Here is a 19944-nt window from a genome sequence, read left to right on the forward strand (position 1 = left end):
GGCACAGTTTTTGCATTAACTGACTAGTGGAGGGAGATTGAGGGGAGGAGCCAGTGCACCCACACTGAAAGTTCTTTTATGTGCCTGTCTCTCCTGCGGAGGTCTCAATCCCCATAGTAGTGAAGCCCAGTATCCCATATGGACTACGAGAAAAGGATTTACCGGTAGGTACCCAAAATCCTATTTTTTTTTTTTTTTTATTACCAATCACTCAAATTCAATCAAGTGTCCTCAAACCCCTAGCCTCAATAAGCCATGAAGCATGAGTGAGCAGTGTAGTCTTTCATGTGTTTATCACACATGGGGTGAAATTTACTAAGATGGGAGTTCTATTTCAAATGGGATGTTGCTATGGGCAATTAATCAGAATCGACAGTATATCTTGTTTATTAAAGATCTTCTAGAAGATAATAGATTGTATCTGTTTGGTTGTCCATAGCAACATCCCATCTAAAATTGACCTTCCATCTTAGTAAATTTACCCCATAGAGTCGGAATCTACAGCTGTAGCCATTTTGGTGCGTTGTATTGCGCTTAAGGTGCAGATTCAGGTGAAAAATCTTCTAGGTGTAAACTGAGTAGCAGCAATCGTGTATGAATACACATCTGTAGCGGTATTTGGGCCAGGGTGAGAAAATAGGTCAATTACAGCTTTAAAAAATGACTGTGGGTGCAGTCCCCTTTTTAGATCATTTAATTTCTTGTACAACTTGCAACTGTGACTAACTGATCTCTTTCCTTCTAAGGGATGAGAGTCCTCTAAAGTCCATTTTCCTTCAAAACATGATTGAAGACAGAACAGAATCGGCCTTATCATACTACGAGTTTCTCCTCCATCTCCAGCAGCAAGTGAACAAGTAAACATTTGCCTTGAGCAAGTGTGCAATAGGAAAATTCCTTTCCAACAGTGCCCGAATGCTGCCACTCCGCATTGGGGAGCCCCTAGGCCTCATGAATTAGGATGTGCATACACTGTGATCTCAACAAAATAACCACCCCCGGGAACCCGTATGTGCAAGCACACATGCTGTCATTTTTAAATGCTATGATAAGGATAAATATGCGTCCAATCAAGGCACTTTGATTTTGGTGCCTATCAGAACTGCTAATGGGTTTTTCACTAGCATCAGATGGGCTGAAAAAGCGCTACAGAGGCCACCTTTGGCACCACATGATTCCTGCAATATTCAGGAGGTGAAACGACATTTGATAAATAAAGCCAGATCTTACTTTGGAATACAGAGTTTTTTTCCCCCTGTGGTCTTTTTTTTTGCTTTCTTTTATTATTTGCTGCTAGTTTTGAACTTAAATGAACTGAAATACAAGTTGCTGATCTAAGAGAAACTGCTTTATACTCACATGTATATGTGTAAATGTTTTCATACATTAACAGAATATTATAAGCGGAAATCTAATGTATTTACAGCAGGCCATATAGGTGATTTTCTTTACAATAATGATTCCTGTGGTGTCTTTCAGCATCACCCTGGCTTTATATTATACAGGAATTGAAGTGTACTTAAATCGCTCTCCCAAGCAAAGCATGCTTACTGATCCATCAGATTTAACTATTGGCAAGAAATTGGAACATACTGTATGTGTGAATATTTCAAGAAGTTCTTCAACAGAAGCCATTTGTATTTTAGCAATAGTTTTTTGCTAATTTGTTGGAAGTAGGCAGTGATTACAAAGAAGAAAATAATAATTATTAAATGTGTCCCACAGTTAGTGCTAACAATCAGATATAAAGTGCTCATTACTAGACTATATCAGTTCCTTCTATAGGACCAAAGTGAGGCAGTTATTATGGTCTTGTAAAAACATTGGTTGTGTCACGTTAGATTTTCTGAAGTTTTGCAGATACTAGAACGAATATAAATGTTTTTTCTTGGAACCACCACTGTTAAAAAGAAAATTTTGTTTTTGTTCACATCGCTGAAAACACAAGCAAAAAAAACATCACATTCAAACCAGCTTGTGGTTCTCTTCTCACATGCCACAAGATATAGACACACAGCCACTTTGGTTCTATGTAGGAATTTACCTTTACCTGCAATTCGTTTTTCTGCCATCCTTTTTTTTTTTTTTTTTTTAATCTGGCACAATCTTCTATATTATTGACTAACTTATTGTAAAGTGGAAAAGAAAGAACAAAAATGTGTGTAATAAAGTTATATTGATTATCCTTGTTTTAATAAAATGCACCTTTTATTCTGGGATTTCATGTTAATAAAATTTTAAAAAATTCTTACTTTTTTTCCACTTCTGCATATTTGGCCATCTTAGTTTTTAATAATAATAAAGATAATAAAAACTCAAAAACAACTTCTAATGTTATAATGAAATACAATTACAAACTGTCTACATAAACCAAGTCATTGCAACACTGTACTGTATGTATCTGGAAAGACCATAGTACAGAGCAAGAAAAACATTTATTTATGAATGGTAACGACTAGGTCAGGATACAAAATTTACTTTTTACTATTAATTATTTGAGTTGATTAAATAGATTTTAATGGTATTTTATTTTCTCAACTATAGCATGGACTTGAGTGTGTGTGTGTGTGTGTGTGTGTGTGTGTGTGTGTGTGTGTGTGTGTGTGTGTGTGTGTGTGTTTTTATATATGTATGTGTTTAAAAACCCCATTTCAAAAAATTGTACCAGATTGAGAGTTGCACTCAAATCTGTTGTGCGGATAGATATTTTGCATACACCTGTAGCCAACCTTGAGCAACCACAGGATACTCGGACCCATATAAATTGTATTCTCCTCTCTCTGCGTGTAGTTGTTTGCATGTAGGGTAAGTCTTCCAATATTGAGTACGTGAATTTACAAGTTGAATCTACTCTGATTTTAGACAAATCACTCCAGCCAAAAACTGGGCAAAACCATGTTGCAGTGCAGGTGGAGCTTACATGTGAACATGTGAACAGGGATTTAGATTTGGGTTGTATTTTTTTCTGTGCAGGCTAATTACTGACTGCATGTACTTTAGCCCAAAAATACTGTACAGCTTTATTTTCACACTAAATTTAAAGTGAATATGCTGATTCAGTTAACATACATTAAATCACATTACTACTATGTCAGCATTGTCCTGTACATTTAGTACTGGCCCATTGTCACTTATAATGGATTTTTGTTTTACATAACATTGGTCTAACCCTCCAATCGAGATCTCCTCACAAGATATAGGTGTATGGCTTGATATCATTGTGTGAACTCTCAAAAAGGAATTTTCAGAAGGTAATATCAGTCTCTGCCGACTTATCACCATGAGATGGGTTGTTAGTGCCGGCCTTGTTGGCTTTAAAAAAAGTTTTGCCACTTAATATTAGGATGCTGACCTTAACCTTTAAGATGTTTTTATTTGTTTTGCGACTATTGAAGGTATGTGCTTTGATATATAAGCATCACAGATTTGGGCTATGTGACATCTGTTATTGCTGAAGACTAGTTTCGGTTGCCCTCATCTTTGCACAGTGATGGATTGGAGAGGTATTCTCCAGCATCTACTTTGTGACACTGAGGGGTAGATGTATAAAGCAGTGATAAGGGAGTAGGTTTTTTATATATGAAGTGCCTGGTACTTTATCGCTGGCCAATCCGCTTCTAACTGTCCATTTTTAAACCCAGCCTGTAACTTGACAGTAGCTGAATGACTTTGTAATCAAGTACCAGGTACTTTATAACTTCTCCTCTCTTATCACTGCTTCATACAGCTACCCCCTTCAGATTCCAAGTACAGTGTTAGCAGGTTGCCTGTGAAAAGTTTGATAAAGACTACTGTACTTTCCAGATGGAAATTTAGTGGTGTTCTTGTGAAGCCTTAAACTGAAAAACTCTAATGAGTGGATATGAATGGTAAATATGTACAGTAAATTGGTCCTATCACTGGAATTTGTAACTGATAACTCTTTTTTTATTTTAAATATCATTTAATGTGGTTAAACTGGCTGAGAACCATTTTTATCAAAAATATCAAAGTAAAACAAGTAAACCTCCAACAGAAGCTTTCATTTCACATTGCTGGTACATTGTGTTTGTGACCAGGTTAATTTCAGATAGGGTCAATACATTTTTAATTGTGATACAATTTTATTTGATTAGATAATTCACTGTGAATAACACAAATTATCCTGCATGCAGCTATGCATAGAAAAGGTTTCCTACGTGATCACGGCCTTAATATGTTATCATGTGATCATACTCTTTCACGTATACAATCCTAGGTGAATAGTGGTTTTTTTTTTTTTTTTTGAAGAGCATTTTTTGATTACCAATGCTAAGGTTTGGTGTCATGAGAATGAATACATTCGCCGTATTATGTTCTGATTTTGATGTTTTTGGGACTCTCCTAGACAGGTATGGTCGAGGTTCACTAAAAATGCAAGGTTTTTGTTATAAAATTATTAGTATTCAACAAATAGTCCTCTCAGTTTTCCTGAAAAATATTTGTTAAATCTAAATGGTCCAAAACCAAACTTCTATTGACATATAACATATCAAATTAAACTGGTTAGTAAATTTCCTATTTGCATTTTGTATTGGCGAACAAAATGTGATAATTTAATAATACAGTAAAGTATTATTAATGCGCTTATTTCACATTTATGGTCACTGAAGTGCAGAATGCTGGCCTATAGTATTAAAAATATGAAATACTTAGTCATTTTATTTGATCAATGGAAGATTCGCTACATCAAAGGAAAACCTTTGTACACCGTTTTACATTTGTGTATAGGACAACTGTTGCTCATTTCAAGAAAGTTTTACATTTTGTAAAGTAGTGTAATATTTGTAATAATGGAATCCTGTCTATATGAGTCTTTGCAGACATGTTCATAACTGAAGAGAGAATGACTTGCCCACTCATCTGAAACTGTTGGGACAAGCTAGCTTGTCTGTCTTTTTACAGTTTGTACTGTCATTTTCTGTTTCTGTAAAAAGTAATTTGTAACACATGAAAATGCTTATTTTATCTGTAATGATCAAATTTGGCAACTTAATAAAGTTAATTAAAATATCACCTTGCTGATCATTTAATGGTATTTTGTTCATTGAACACTACCCCCCACTGGGTATTTTTGTATGTGGTTTGCCTTTTAGCCAGAGCAGCCATGTTTTTAACAGTTGATTTGTCTACCAATCATCAATTTTTCTTAAATCTAGAAAACCTTCCTTTATTATTGGATGCGTTTTAGCAATACTTTTTTCAATGTTGACCTTATCCATGTTGACCTAATGACCCTGTCAACCTAAATTCATGTCCACCTTAACTCATGTTGACCTAAATGCATGTTGACCATAATGCTGGTGATCTAATGATCCATACCCGAATGAACACCTTTCTGAAGCAAAATTCCAGGTACAGCAGAACTCTGTGGAGAAGATTAAGTTTTGATGAGACATGCATCTAAATCAATCAGGGGGACAGAATGATCTGGATTTGCACTATATAAAAGTATATTTGCAAATGTTTTTAGTTTGGCATCTTGCTATCCTAATGCTATCCATTTTAAGCAATCTCTGCAGATGCTTGAAAGCTAACTTATTATTTATTAGAAGTTTCTTACATAGTGCATACATATTTTGCAGCGCTTTACAGAGAATATTTGAATATTCACATCCGTCCCTGCCCCAGTGGAGTTTACAATCTATATTTCCCTCCACATGTACATGCACACAGACATAGTATACTTGTCTACCATCCCGGAATGTCCGGGAGGGTCCCGCAAATCTGATTCCCCTCCCGGGTCCCCGGGAAGGTGGGCAAGTCTCCCACATTTTAGCCACAGCCCCTGCTCCCCCTTCCATGGTATAAATTTCTGAATTCCGCAGGAAGGGGGCGGGGCTAAATGACACAAATTGCATCATTTAGCCCATCCCCCCATCCACTGACCCGCAAATGAATGCAGCTGCTGGTTGTGGGGGTGGGGCTTAGTGACATCAACCACGCCCCCAAAACTGAGCATCATCCAGTCCCCCTTTCACTCCTCTCCGGGCTTCTCCCGGAGAGGAGTTTTCAAAAGTAGGCAGGTATGCATACCAGGCAAATTTTGTTGTGAGCCAATTATCCTACCAGTATATTTTTGGATTGTGGGCCGAAACCGGAGTACCCAGAGGAAACCCACGCAAGTACGCGGAGAATATACAAACCCCGCACAGTTACAGCCATGGCGTGAATCGAACCCATAACCTCAGTGCTGTGAGGTAGTAATGCTAACCACTACACCATCTGTACTGCCCCAACCTAAACCTTTCCATGAAAATTTTTCATACTTACCAGGGCTGACCAGTAATGAAATGAATAAATTATAATAAAAATTAGGGTACTTATATGTTAGTTGGGCGCTCACTATAGTTAGTACGCTCATACCCCAATCCATGTCAGCATGGAGTTGATTTTATATAGTGTGGCGAGCGTACGTGTAATACTGGGCACCCAACTAACATATAAGTACCAAAATTAGCATATCTGGTTAATTTTATTTATTAACAGTTTCGGTACTTGTGTAGTTTCACGGCGCCACTAGATAGGATACAATTTAGTATGCGATTTGACAAAAGATATCGCATAAGATATAGGATAAGATTTACTATCCATTTCATTACCCCACTAGCCACCGAGCCCGAAGCGTGGCGAGCGGACACGGATGTTGTTTCAAAGCAAGTCACCAATATCGCATGCAATTCCATAAAATACATTCCGTGTGCGCTCGCCACACTATATAAAATCAACTCCACACGCTAGTGGATAGTGGGGTAATGAAATGGATAGTAAATCTTATCCTATATCTTATGTCAAATCGCATACTAAATCGTATTCTATCTAGTGGCGCCGTGAAACTACACAAGTACCACAGTTTCTTATATAGCACATACATATTACGCAGCGCTTTACAGAGAATATTTGAACATTCACATCAGTCTCTGCCCCAGTGGAGCTTACAATGTATATTCCCTACAACATGTACACGCACAGACATTCTAGGGTTAAATTTGTTAGAAGCTAATTAACCTATCTGTATATTTTTTGGATTGTGGGAGCTAACCGAAGTAAACCTACGCAAGCAAACCTATACAAACTCCGCACAGTTAAGCTGGCCATACATCAGAAAGATATTGTACCCAATCATACAATCTCAATTGATTGTAAGATGGATTGTATGCAGATTGTGTGCACATCTTGTGTACAAAATCATGCAGCAGATGGATTGTATGACTGATTGTATGATGGATTGTGTGTCCAAAAACCACCAAGGACTGCTGGGGATTTCAAGGGAAATTGTACACAATCATGAGCGCAATCGATCTTAAGATCAATTATACTGATGTATGGCCAGCTTTAGAGCCATGGTGGGGATAGAACCAATGACCTCAGTGCTGTGAGCCAGTAATGCTAACCATTACACCGTCCGTGCTGCAGGTTAATGAAGACAATATTACACTACCTTGTCTTGGAAACAAATTAAGCCATATTAAATGCTTTATGAGCTAGGATAGCACCACCCAGTCTGGGTAGGATGTGCTTGCTGGACTTAATGCAGGTGGTGAATAAAATTTCTAAGAATCCACCTTCACACTTTCACTTGGGGGGCAGGAGAATGGTTATTGGGGGGGATGAACAACATCTATACATATAACATTCAATTGCCACATATTTTCCTTATTGTACATAGGGCGAAGCAATTCAATGCTTATGCACACCCATAAATGATAAGTCTGTCAGGGGAGAAAACTTTAGTGATATGCCCTGTCTTCTGAACAATATAACAAATAACATCAATATGCTGGCAGACCCACTACCCCACCAACGTACCATCCCAAACGGTAATTTGGGTGAGCATAAGCATTTAATCGCCTCTCCCCATCTACAATAAGGAAAATATGGAACAATTGTATGGTGTATGTTGTTCATGTCTTGTGTGTGTCACTTCATAGATATAGTTTTGTACTATTTTTATATTATTTAATAAATATTGATTATTCTATCCGACACGGTTGTTAATATACTCTTGTTCTAACTCCTGGAAGCACAGGAATTTCCACTCCTTTTCTAGCTATCTATAATGGGCTATGGGCCTTATTCTAGTTCACTCTTTCTGACAAAATCCTTCTTAAATGGACAAAACCATGTGCACTGCAGGTGGGGCAGATGTAACATGTGCAGAGAGAATTAGATTTGGGTGGGGTTTAACTTCAAAGCGAGATCTATATTGCAGTGTAAAAATAAAGCAGTCAGTATTTACCCTGCACAGAAACAAAATAACTCACCCAAATCTAATTCTCTCTGCACATTTTACATCTGCCCCCCTGCAGTGCACATGGTTTTGTCCATCTAAGAAGGATTTTGTCAGAAAGAGTGAACGAGAATAAGGCCCTATATTTCATTGGCTATATTCCATCTTGGGGGTCCATAGCAAGTGCAGAGAGCCTGCAAGGGGATTGAATGCACTCCTCGCGCCCCCCCCCCCCCCCCCCCCCCCCCGTCAGGCTTCTGACAGTTAGGATTCAGGGATACTGTAGCTGCAGCTCGTTTTTCTGGAAAAATCTTCTTATGGGTTACTAGCAAAACCCATCTGTGAGCATTAGATATCCTGGTACCAAGTACAGCAGTTGTTACACTATGACCCAGGAGGGGTGAGTGGTACAATTTATATTTCTTTACTTGATTGTGGGGCACATTTTTCAATGAATGCCTATTCAATGTGATCTAGGTGCAATATTAGTGCATTGCAATAGGCGATCCTATCCAGACATAGCGCAACCCACTCAGCAGAGGATGCAAAGCAGGAAGGTACTGGGCTCAAAAGGCGCTCTCCCTGCTCTGCAGCCCTACTCTGTCGGCACATGTCGGCTTCGCGGGCTTCACAGGTATCCGCGTGCGCTCGCCACGCTTCGGGCTCGGTGGCTCGCTGTGCTTGCCACACTATTCTATTCTCAACTCCACGCCGACGTGGATAGTGGGGGTATGAAAAGGTCGGAGGACGCGTACCGCTGCGCTCGCCACGCTTCGGGTTCACGTTGATCGCGGGGTGGCGTAAACTACTTTTGGGGGGACATTTCAATGTTCAGGGGTGTTTTTGGCCCATTTACCATTGTTCCTATGATAATTTGGGTAAATTGAGCCATTTCACATTATTTCCTATGGGAAATCGTGGTCATCGCGGGTAAATTGAGGCATTTAACATTGTTCCCTATGGGGAAATCGTGCATGCGATGGCCGCGATGGCCGCGATGCCACCGATTTTACACCCGATGACCACGATCATGATCGTTGTGGCCGTGCTAGGAAACAAGTACCGTTTTTTTGGTACTTATGTAATATCTGGGCTCCCGTTTTTCTTATGAGACCGCGTCCCCTCGCAGGGCTCGCTGCGCTCGCCACGCTTCGGGCACGGTGGCTCGCTGCGCTCGCCACACTATATAAAATCAACTCCATGCGTATTTGGATAGATGGGGTATGAAAAAATGGGGTGTATTTAACATGGGAGCCCAGATAATACATAAGTACCGTTTTTTTTTTACCTAAAGCTGTTCAACACTTTGTAGGCTCAATTCCAAATGCCTTTGACAGCTACACAGTGTTGTGCATGGTTATTAGCTTTATTTGCGGCAACCTGCTAATACCAGGTCCTGTAGGTCTTTCTACATTACCAACACATGATTTTTAAACCAGCAATACAGTTTGGATCTTTTTCATTAGATTACTTGTAGCTAGAAGTGGAAGAGGGCAATCAAAGTAGATGTAACTCACCTACAGCCATACCACACTGGAAAGGCCCACTCTTGGCAGCTAAGAAGTGTTGGGCCTGGTTAGTACTTGGGTGGCAGTCCTCATGGAAACACCAGGTGCTGTAGGTTTTTCGACATTACTGACAATTGCTTTTTTTTTCTACAGCTATTCAAAGCGGAAACTTTTTCTTTGGATTTCTAGCAGAGAGAAGTAGAAGAGGTCAGACAGACACTATAGCCCTGACCTAAAGCCGTTCCACACTGTGTAGGCCAAATTCCAACTGCTTTTGGTAGCTACACAGTGTTGTGCTTAGTTATTAGTTTTATTTGCGATGACCTGCTAATACCAGGTCCTGTAGGTCTTTCTACATTACTAAAACATGATTTTTGTCTCTAGCAATACAGTTTGGAAACCTTTTCATTAGATTACTTGTAGATAGAAATGAAAGAGGGCAAACAAAGCAGATGTAACTCACCTACAGCCATACCACACTGCATAGGCACGATCTTGGCAGCTACGCAGTGTTGGGCCTGATTAGTACTTGTGTGAGAGACCACATGGGAACACCAGGTGCCGTGGGTCTTTTGAAATTACTGGCAAATGATTTGTTTCTACAGCTATTCAAATTGGAAACTTTTTCTTTGAATTACTAGTAGAGATAATTGGAAGCGGTCAAACAGACACTATAGCCCTCACCTAAGCCTTACCATACTGTTTAGGCCCAATTCCAACTGTTTGTGGCAGCTAAACAGTGTTGTGCCTGGTTAGAAGTTTTATTTGAGACCACCTGCTAACATCAGTTTCTGCAGGTCTTTTTATTTTCTCTCCAACAATAGAGTTTGGAAACTTTTTCATCAGATTACTTATAAATAGAAGTAGTAGAGGGCAAACAATGTGACCGGTTTTCACTTACAGCCATACCACACTGGATAAGCCCAATCTCATCCTATCTTGGCAGCAAAGCAGTGTTGGGCCTGGTCAGTACTTGGGTGGGAGACCACATGGGAACACCAGGTGCTGTAGGTTTTAGACATTACTGGCAAATGCTTTAATTTCCCAAGCTATTCAAGTAGAAACTTTTTTTGGGGATTACTATTAGAGAGAATTGGAAGAGGTCAAACAGACTCTATAGACTTCATCTAATTCTTTACTACACTGTTTAGGCCCAATTGCAACTGTTTTTGGGAGCTAAACAGTGTTGTGCCTGGTTAGTATTTATTTTAGACCACCTGCTAATACTAGGTCCTGTAGGTCTTTTTACATTACCGACACATGATTTTTTTCTCCATCACAATACAGTTTGGAAACTTATTCATTAGATTACTTGTAGATAGAAGTAGAAGATGGCAAACAATGTAATCAGTTTTCATCTACAGCCATACCACACTTTATAAGGCCAATCTCAATCTGATTTTGGCATCTAAGCAGTGTTGGGCCAGGTTAGTACTTGCGTGGGAGACCACGTGGGAACACCAGGTGCTGTAGGCATTTGGACATTACTGGCAAATACTTTTTTCTCCAGCTTTTCAAATTGAAACTTTTTTTAAGGATTACCAGTAAAGAGAATTCAAAGAGGTCAAACAGACTCTATAGCCCACACCTAAGCCTTACCACACTGTTTAGGCCCAACTCCAACTGTTTTTGGCAGCTAACTAGTGTTGTGTCTGGTTAGAAGTTTTATTTAAGACCACCTGCTCATATCAGTTCCTGCAGGTCTTTATACATTACCAACACATGCTTTCCTTCTCTCCAGCAATACGATTTGGAATTTTTTAAATTAGATTACATGTAGGTAGAATTAGAAGAGGGCAAACAAAGTGATTGTTTCTCACCTACAGCCATACCAAATTGGATAGGCCTGATCTTGGCAGCTAAGCAGTGTTGGGCCTGGTTAGTACTTGGGTGGGAGACCATATGGGAACATCAGGTGCTGTAGGTTTTTTGACATTACTAGCAAATGCTTTTATTTCCCCAGCTATTCAAATTGAAAACTTTTTTTAGATTACTAGTAGAGAGAATTGGAAGAGGTCAACAGACTCTATAGCCCTCATTTAATTCTTACCACACTGTTTAGGCCCAATTCCAACTGTTTTTGGCAGCTAAACAGTGTTGTGCCTGGTTAGAAGTTTTATATGAGACCACCTGCTGATTTCATTTCCTGCCGGTCTTTAAACAGTACATTACCAACACATGCTTTTCTTCTCTCCAGCAATACAGTTTGAAAACTTTTTCATTAGATTATGTGTAGAACGAATTAGAAGACGGCAAACAGATTGGTTGTAGTTCATCTACAGCCATACCACAGTGGATAGGCCAAATCTTGTTGTTTTTTTTTAAATTCAATAATTTTTATTGAAATATAAAATTTTTGTTTTGCAGACAGAACAAGAAAACAAAAGACAACAATAAAAACACATCAACAAGTACATACATTAGCAAGCCTGTGCGGACTCGCCAATTAACAAGCAGTCAACATTCCTGCTATATTGCTGTTGCTGTAGCTGGTATAATAGTATTATTACATATTTAACATGCATTGTAATATAATAAAACTTGGTTACAATTCACATAATCTAATGGTGTCGTATTAGTCATGCTAGCCACATTTTACACTGTCCCGCTAGATTTATTTATCCACTGTCCCGATGAGCCCTAGGGCCCGAGCGGGTTTATCTTTGGGTCCTTAAAGAATCTATACATTGTGTGTGACCCACCACGAACTTGTGTTATTTTGTGTTACTACGTCTCCCATTCTCTCTCGTGTGCTCAACCAGTGAGATGTGAACAGGTTCCGGTCTTTCTATGATCTGACATATCTAGGGGAGGATAGCCACCTGTCCCAGAGTCTCATGTATTTGGGCTCGGAGTTCCTGGCCATGTAAACAAATCTCTCATGGCTCGCTGTTTCATTGGTGAGTGTCACCCAGGACTTGAAGAGAGGCCCAGTGGGCGCCAGCCACGCTCTCGCTATGCAGACCTTGGCTAGCGTACATAGGATATTTTTGTCAAGTACATCATCCCCAGTTGCGGCCAGGAGGCATGTCATGGGCGTGAGTACATCCATGGGTAGCCCAGTGGATGCCATTGCGCAACGGACCCGGCGCCAGAATGACTCTACCATCGGACAGGTCCAGATCAGGTGCCAATAATTAGCTTCCAAATACCCACACTTAGGGCATCTCGCGTCTGTCCTCCCTCCCATCCTAAGGAGGCGAGTTGGTGTAAGGTACACTCTGTGTAGGATATACAGTTGTATTTGTTGGTACCGTGCGCAGGTGGTCGCAGCTCGTGGACTGGCCAGTGCCAGCTCCCAAGCCACAGTAGGCAAAGGACCCAGGTCCTCCTCCCATCGTGCCCGCAGATTAGGGAGTGCAGTATTGTGGTGTGAGGTGAGCAGTGCGGTGTATATATTAGATATTTGGCTTGAGTCTCCCAGGGTTTGTAGTAGGGTCTTAATAGGGGCCGAGCGTATAATGGGGTGGCCTTGGGGGAACTGCGCGGAGCAGGCATGTCTCAACTGCAGATAGCGAAAAAAGTATGTGCTGGGTATTCCATGAGTTATCTGCAACTGTTGGAAGGAGTTAAATACCTCGTCCGTGTATAGTTGCCCTATGGATGTTATTTCATAGCGCCCCCAGACCTTTCTAAATTGTTTCCCATTGAGTTCCTTAAAGCTTGTCGTATCATCTAGTGGGGTTTCAGGGTCCCATCCCGTTGCTCCCATAGTGTGGTTCGCCCTCTTCCAGACCAGAATGGCTTGTTTAATCAGGGGTAGCTTGACCAGTGCGCTGTTACTTGAGAGAAGGAGTTGCAACGGGGTAAGTCCCGGAGCTATGGTGGCTATTATTTGTGTGGGCAGGGATTCCGCCGCCGCTCCTATCCAGGAGTGTATGTGCGAGAGCTGAGACGCCAAGTAGTAAAGACGAAAGTTTGGCACCGCCATACCCCCTGTGTCCCTAGTACGAGTGAGTGTGCTGAGGCTTATCCTGACCCTCTTTGAGGACCATATTATGGATGATAGGATTCCGTCTATTTTTTTAAAGATGTATTGTGGGATGTAAATCGGGGAGTGCTGCAGGGCATATAGCATTTTGGGCTGTGCGATCATTTTGATGAGCCCGACCCTACCCGTAACCGTAAGTGGTAGTTTACCCCATACGGCTATTCTAGATTGTAAGTATTCCAATTGGGGCTGGATATTCTGCGGTATGTAGTTGGAGGGGACGTTGGAGATCCAGATCCCCAAATATTTGAATTTGTCTACCCATTTAAGCGGGAGAGGGATGAGTGTGTTCGCCGGGCATGGGCCAGTATGTGGCATTATGCATGATTTGTCCCAGATTATCAGTAGGCCTGAGTATTTACCGAAAGTGTTCACGATATCCAGTATTATGGGCATAGTGATTGTGTAGTCCGAGACGAATAGAAGTATATCATCTGCGTATAATGCTATTTTATCTGTCCGGGACCCATTTTCGAATCCCTTTACAGCCTGGTTAAACCTCAGAAGACACACCAGTGGCTCCACCGCTAGTGCGAACAGGGCAGGAGATAAGGGGCATCCCTGCCTAGTGCCTCTGTATAGCGGGAATGGGGAGGAAATGTATCCGTTGGCCGACACCCTAGCGCTTGGTGAGGAGTATAGTAGTTGCACCCACTTGATGAATCCCGGTCCGATGCCAAGCCTAGACATAGTTCCCCACAGGAACGCCCACTCCACCGAATCAAATGCTTTTGCAGCATCAAAAGATACCACAATGGATGATGGGGCGTCCCCGCGAGGAAGTTGCAGGAGAGTGAACAGTCTACGCAGATTTATGAGTGTAGATTTATCCGGCATGAAACCGGTTTGATTATCATGCACTAGCTGTCCAATGACCGCATTGAGCCTCATGGCAAGGACTTTGGCCAGTATTTTGATGTCCGTGGTAAGCAGGGATATGGGCCTGTAAGATTCAACTTTTCGTGGGTCTTTATCAGGTTTTAAAAGTACTATAATGAGAGCCTCCGACATGGAGCATGGGAGGGAGCCCGATTCAAATATCCCGTTGAAGGTGTCAAGTAGCTTGGGTGTATAAAAGGTGGCGTATTTTTTATATAGCTCTAAGGGGATGCCGTCCAGGCCCGGGGCTTTATTACTCGGGAATGACTTTATCGCCGCCTCTATCTCGTCTGCCCGGAGGGGGGAGTCAAGAGCGACCCTCGCCTCAGGTGTCAATGTGGGCATGGGGATGCGGGCCAGGTATTCCTCTATCTGTGTTTTGTAGTTTGGTGTCATATAGTTGCTTATAATAGGTCTGAAATTGTTGTGCTATGTCTGGTGTGTTGTCGTATTTGTTTCCATTGTTGTCTATCAGCTCGGGAATGGTATTATTGAGGTTGTCAGCCCTAGCCAGCCTCGCCATGAAGCCTCCAGGCCTGTTTCCCGTGAGGTACTGATTATGTTTATTGAACAGCATTTTAGTACAGGTTTTATCTTTTAGGCACGTGGTCCACTCCCTCTGGGCCCCCAACCAACTTTCCCTGGACGTGGCTAGGCCATCATCCAAGTATGCCAGTTCTAATGAATGACAGGAGGCTTCCAGAGCCAGCTCTTGCTGTTTGTATGATTTCTTAAGGGTGGATATGGATTGTATCATGGTACCCCTCAGGAAAGACTTAAATGCATCCCACACCACAGAGGGCGGTGCTGATCCTATATTAGTGTCGAAGAATTCTTTCCAGATGAGCACCAGATCCCGTCCCACCCCCAATCTGGTAAGCCAAAAGGTGTTGAGCTTCCAGTGTACCTGTCCCCTCAAACCTCCCACATCCAGCGTGAGGGACAGAGGGGAGTGGTCTGAGATTCCTCTGGTTTCATATTTTATCAGCTAAGTTCTAGGCAGAAGCTCAGGCTTGACCAGGGCCAGGTCTATCCTAGAAAAAGCATTATGTGCCACCGAGAAGCACGAAAACTGTATCAGGTCCGGGTGTTTACGCCTCCAGACGTCATCCAGTCCCATGCCCTCTACTAGTGCTCGGAATTGTCCATTGCCCCTTCTATGTACGTCCCTAGATGTCGTGCGTCTGTCCAGTGTGCAGTTCATTACGTTATTGAAATCTCCCATGATGACAGTGGGGGTATCGGGGTAAACAGCCATTAGTTCCGCTGCTTTTTTAAGCACATCATGTGAGTACGGGGGTGGGATGTATACTGCCATCAGTAGCATTGACATAGAATGGATTTTACATTTCAGGAATACCGATCTACCCCATGGGTCAATTTGTACCTGTTCTAGTTGGAATGGGATAGTTTTGCGTATGAGTATGGACACTCCCCTCGATGCGGAGGTGTGTGTGGAATGATAGGACCACCCCACCCATGGCTTTTTAAGGGCCAATATTTTGGCACCCTCCAGGTGGGTTTCCTGTAGACAAACTATGTCTGGGTCATAAGCTTTAAGTTGTCTTAAGACCAGGTTCCTTTTTATTTTATCATTTAAACCCCTAACATTCCACGAGAGGAACTTAATCTTGTTTGAGGCCATTATCTATTATGTAGTGGGATGTGTGCGTAGGACCACAAGGGTGAGAACGAGATAGCAGGACAGTATCGATATAGCACAGAACATGCATGTACAACATTTTCAGCAATTTTAGAACACGTGGCTGTTGATAGCCGTATAACTAACTCTAGACGTTTCAAAAAACCCATACCCCCCTCCCTGTATACTTTCTTAACTAAGTGCACCTCTTCCCTAGAACCAAAAACTAAGTTAAACCAGACTAAAAGAGAAAAATAGGAAAAATTAACCCTAGTGGTTAATGGCTATGTGAGGCAAAAGATTGAATGGCTTCTGTGCATGTGCACCAGACCAAGCCATCCGTCCCGTCTTTGCACATACTTAGAGTCTAGTGTATGCCTTATCTAATATTGTAGACCCTTACTGCACCCAAAATATTGGTTGAATACTAAGTGGGATTACTGCTGTTATGGGTATTAGAGCGCATGATAGCTGTGATCAAGCTTAAAGCCATATGGGGGATAATATAAGCGTTTAAGCCACGGATAGACGCAAGCCATATAAGCTTAGTGCTCATTACCACCACCCATTAGGGCTCCCATGTATATATTTGGAAAGTTCGTAGAATCCGGGTGGGTATGCTATCAAGGAGGTACATTAATACAAATGTGAACGCTCTCATCAGCTATAACTGTATACATTACATATTACGGGTCAGCATCTAGTGGTCTTCGTGCAGGCCTATTAGTGTCCAGCCATCGGGCCGCTTCTTTAGGAGTAGAGAAGAACTTAGTGTCCCCATCCACTATGATCTTCAGGCGAGATGGAAAGAGCATGGCGTAGGTGATGTTCAGCTCGCGGAGTCTTCTCTTCACCGGAAGGAATTCTGCCCGTTGCTTTTGGACCTCCACGGCGAAGTCAGGGAATAAAGACAATCTATTGCCGTTCCATGTCAGTGGACCCTGAGTGCGGTTTAGTCGAAGGATGGCGTCTCTGTCTCTGTAATTGAGGATCTTTGCAATGAAGGTGCGTGGTGGAGCACCAGGGGGCAGGGGCCTGGTTGGTACACGGTGGGCACGCTCCACAGCAAAGAATGGGGAGAAAGATTTAGCTCCATAAGTGTCCAGCAAAAGTTTTTCCAGAAATTTCTCAGGGTTTGGCCCCTCCTCCTTCTCAGGCAGGCCCACTAGACGTATATTGCATCGCCTCAGGCGCCCCTCCATGTCGAGCATCTTGTCTTGAACAGCGGAAAGCTGAGTGGCCATATTCTGCACTTTGTTACTGAGGGGTTCCATTTTATCCTCCAGGGTGGAGGTGCGAGTCTCCACTTCGCCCACCCTTTCCCTGACTTTCTGTAGGTCTTGGTGTATAATGGATAGGTCAGATTGGACATGCCCTATCCTTTCTGTCAGTCTGGTCTCGCATAGGATAAATGGAGGTAGGGGGGTATCCGTGCGCACTATTTTTCCTACGGAGTTATATGCAGCCCTCTGTTGCCAAGAAAGAGTAACACCAACTCTTGGATATACAGGTTCAAATGGAAAGATAGGTCAACAGGTTAGGCGCAAATAGTCCGGAGTGGATATGTGAATAATCTGGACCCACAGTGGGGAGTATTTTACCAGAATGAAGATTTATTTGACATACAAATTCACAAATTAAAAGTGCAAATGCAAATGGATACACTTTGAATTTTGAGAAATTGTACTGCTGCTGCACTTGCACTTTTGTGTATCCATTTGCACTTTTAATTTGTGAATTTGTATGTCAAATAAATCTTCATTCTGGTAAAATACTCCCCACTGTGGGTCCAGATTATTCACATATCCACTCCGGACTATTTGCGCCTAACCTGTTGACCTATCTTTCCATTTGAGTCTGGTCTCGCATGCAACAACTGCCTCCAGCACCTTCTGTAAGGCATCGTCAGTTCGGTTGTCAGCGGGGGGAGACTCCAGCGATGATGAGGCATTAGAGTCTGAGTCACGCTCAGGTGACCGGCCCCTAGGGGTAACTGATCTGGCATAACGCTCCAATTTTGCAGCTGCATTGGCATTCTGTGTTTTACCCATGTTAGATGGATGAAGTGGCAGTCCAATAGGGATATGACCACAGGTTTTATGCAGGGGGAGTTGAGCTGCAATGGTGTGTAGCAGCAGGCAGACGTCTGCCCTCAGAAACATACTCAGCCGCTCCAAATATTATGGGTAGGGGGGTCTGCAGGTCAGGTGTGTTATCAGCGGCACCCCACTCTTCTGCTGTAGTATCTGGGCGAGGATAGATGGGTGCACTACTTGAACAGTTCACTTAGGGATGGGATGCTGCAGAGTGTGCCTGCAGAGTGTGCCAGGGGTCAGTGTCACAGCCCCTAAGATGTGGTGCTGTGATGCAGCCTCCCGGGCAGTTCCACCAGCAGCTCTGTATGCTGTCCCCCTTATGCTTGGGTATTTGTTTATTACTTTTTTTTTTTTGGAGGGGGTTGTGGAGGGCGTCCACACTTACTAGGTGGGGGGTCCAGGGGGTGCCCCACAGAGTCAGCAGCGCTGCGGTGAGGGAGAGAGCGCCGCTGTGGGATATTGCTGCTGCGGCGGCCTCCGGTCGGTGTGGGGGGGGCAGTGGGCTGCGGGAGCAACGCTGTACCGCGATGCGCGTCACCGGCCACGACGCGGCTCCGATCCAGCCAGGACCACCGGGCAGTGCCGGCGAGGCGAGGGGGATGCTCAGCACCTGCCTCCCCTCCGCAGATCGCCTCCCTCCAGGTATTTCACGCGGCCTTCTCACCCCAGGCACGCTGCACTCGCTGCTCAAGATGGCGCCGGCAGCACCTTCTGTATGCCTCCCCGGCGTCCCAGGACATATGGGCCGTGCAGGCAGTCAGGTCACAGTTGTTCTCCTCTCCCTCAGGATTTGTGCTTATTCCCACTGATATTGGTGGGTCCCAGAATCTTTTCTGTGCCGTCAGGATTTATTTACAGGAGTTTGGAGACGGAGAACTCAGCACGATGCTCCTACTCCATGCCCGGTGAAGCCACGCCCCCTCAGGCCAAATCTTGTTTGATCTTGGCAAGTAAGCAGTGTTGGGCCTGATTAGTACTTGGGTGGGAGACCACATGGAAACACCAGGTGCTGTAAGTATTTTGACATTACTGGCAAATGCTTTTTTTACTCTCGCAATTCACATTGGAAACTTTTTCTTAGGCTTACTAGTCACTAGTCAACAGATACTATAACCCTCACCTAAGCCTTACCACACTGTTTAGGACCAATTCCAACTGTTATTTGCAGTTATAAAGTTGTGCCTGGTTAGAAGTTTTATTTGAGATCACCTGCTAATATCATTTCCTGCAGGTCTTTATACATTCCCAACACATGATTTTTTTGTCTCCAGCACCACAGATTGGAAACTTTTTCTTTAGATTACGTGTAGATAAAATTAGAAGAGGGCAAACAAAGTGGCTATACATCACCTACAGCCATACAACACTGGATAGGCCCAATCTTGTTTGGTCTTGGCAGCTGACCAGTGTTGGTCCTTTTTAGTACTTGGGTGGGAGACCACATGGGAACATCAGGTGCTGTAGGTATTTTGAAATTACTGGAAGATGTTCTTTTTTGTCCAGCTATTCATATTGGAAACTTTTTCTAAGGATTACTATTAGAGAGAATTGGAAGAGGTCAAACAGACACTTTAGCCCAC

The 19944-nt window shown here is 42.7% G+C and overlaps 1 protein-coding gene and 3 pseudogenes across 1 annotated transcript in view; all 4 read left to right on the forward strand.

The window, feature by feature from the left end:
* The window catches only part of SEC24A (SEC24 homolog A, COPII component), a 90237-nt gene extending 85206 nt beyond the window's left edge, over positions 1 to 5031 (forward strand). Inside the window, exon 23 of the mRNA XM_083181802.1 lies at positions 747 to 5031. Within this exon, the coding sequence (XP_083037928.1) occupies positions 747 to 861 (115 nt within the window). The 3' untranslated portion in view covers positions 862 to 5031. The remainder of the gene's footprint in view (positions 1 to 746) is intronic.
* Positions 5032 to 10651: 5620 nt separating this feature from the next.
* Positions 10652 to 10770, forward strand: LOC146077133 (5S ribosomal RNA; annotated as a pseudogene).
* A 342-nt stretch (positions 10771 to 11112) lies between these two features.
* Positions 11113 to 11232, forward strand: LOC146077270 (5S ribosomal RNA; annotated as a pseudogene).
* Positions 11233 to 11574: 342 nt separating this feature from the next.
* On the forward strand, positions 11575 to 11683 carry LOC146076162 (5S ribosomal RNA; annotated as a pseudogene).
* The last annotated feature ends 8261 nt before the right edge of the window (positions 11684 to 19944 follow it).

Source organism: Crinia signifera, chromosome 4 (assembly GCF_055691185.1).
Source record: "Crinia signifera chromosome 4, ASM5569118v1, whole genome shotgun sequence".
NCBI classification, from domain to species: domain Eukaryota; kingdom Metazoa; phylum Chordata; class Amphibia; order Anura; family Myobatrachidae; genus Crinia; species Crinia signifera.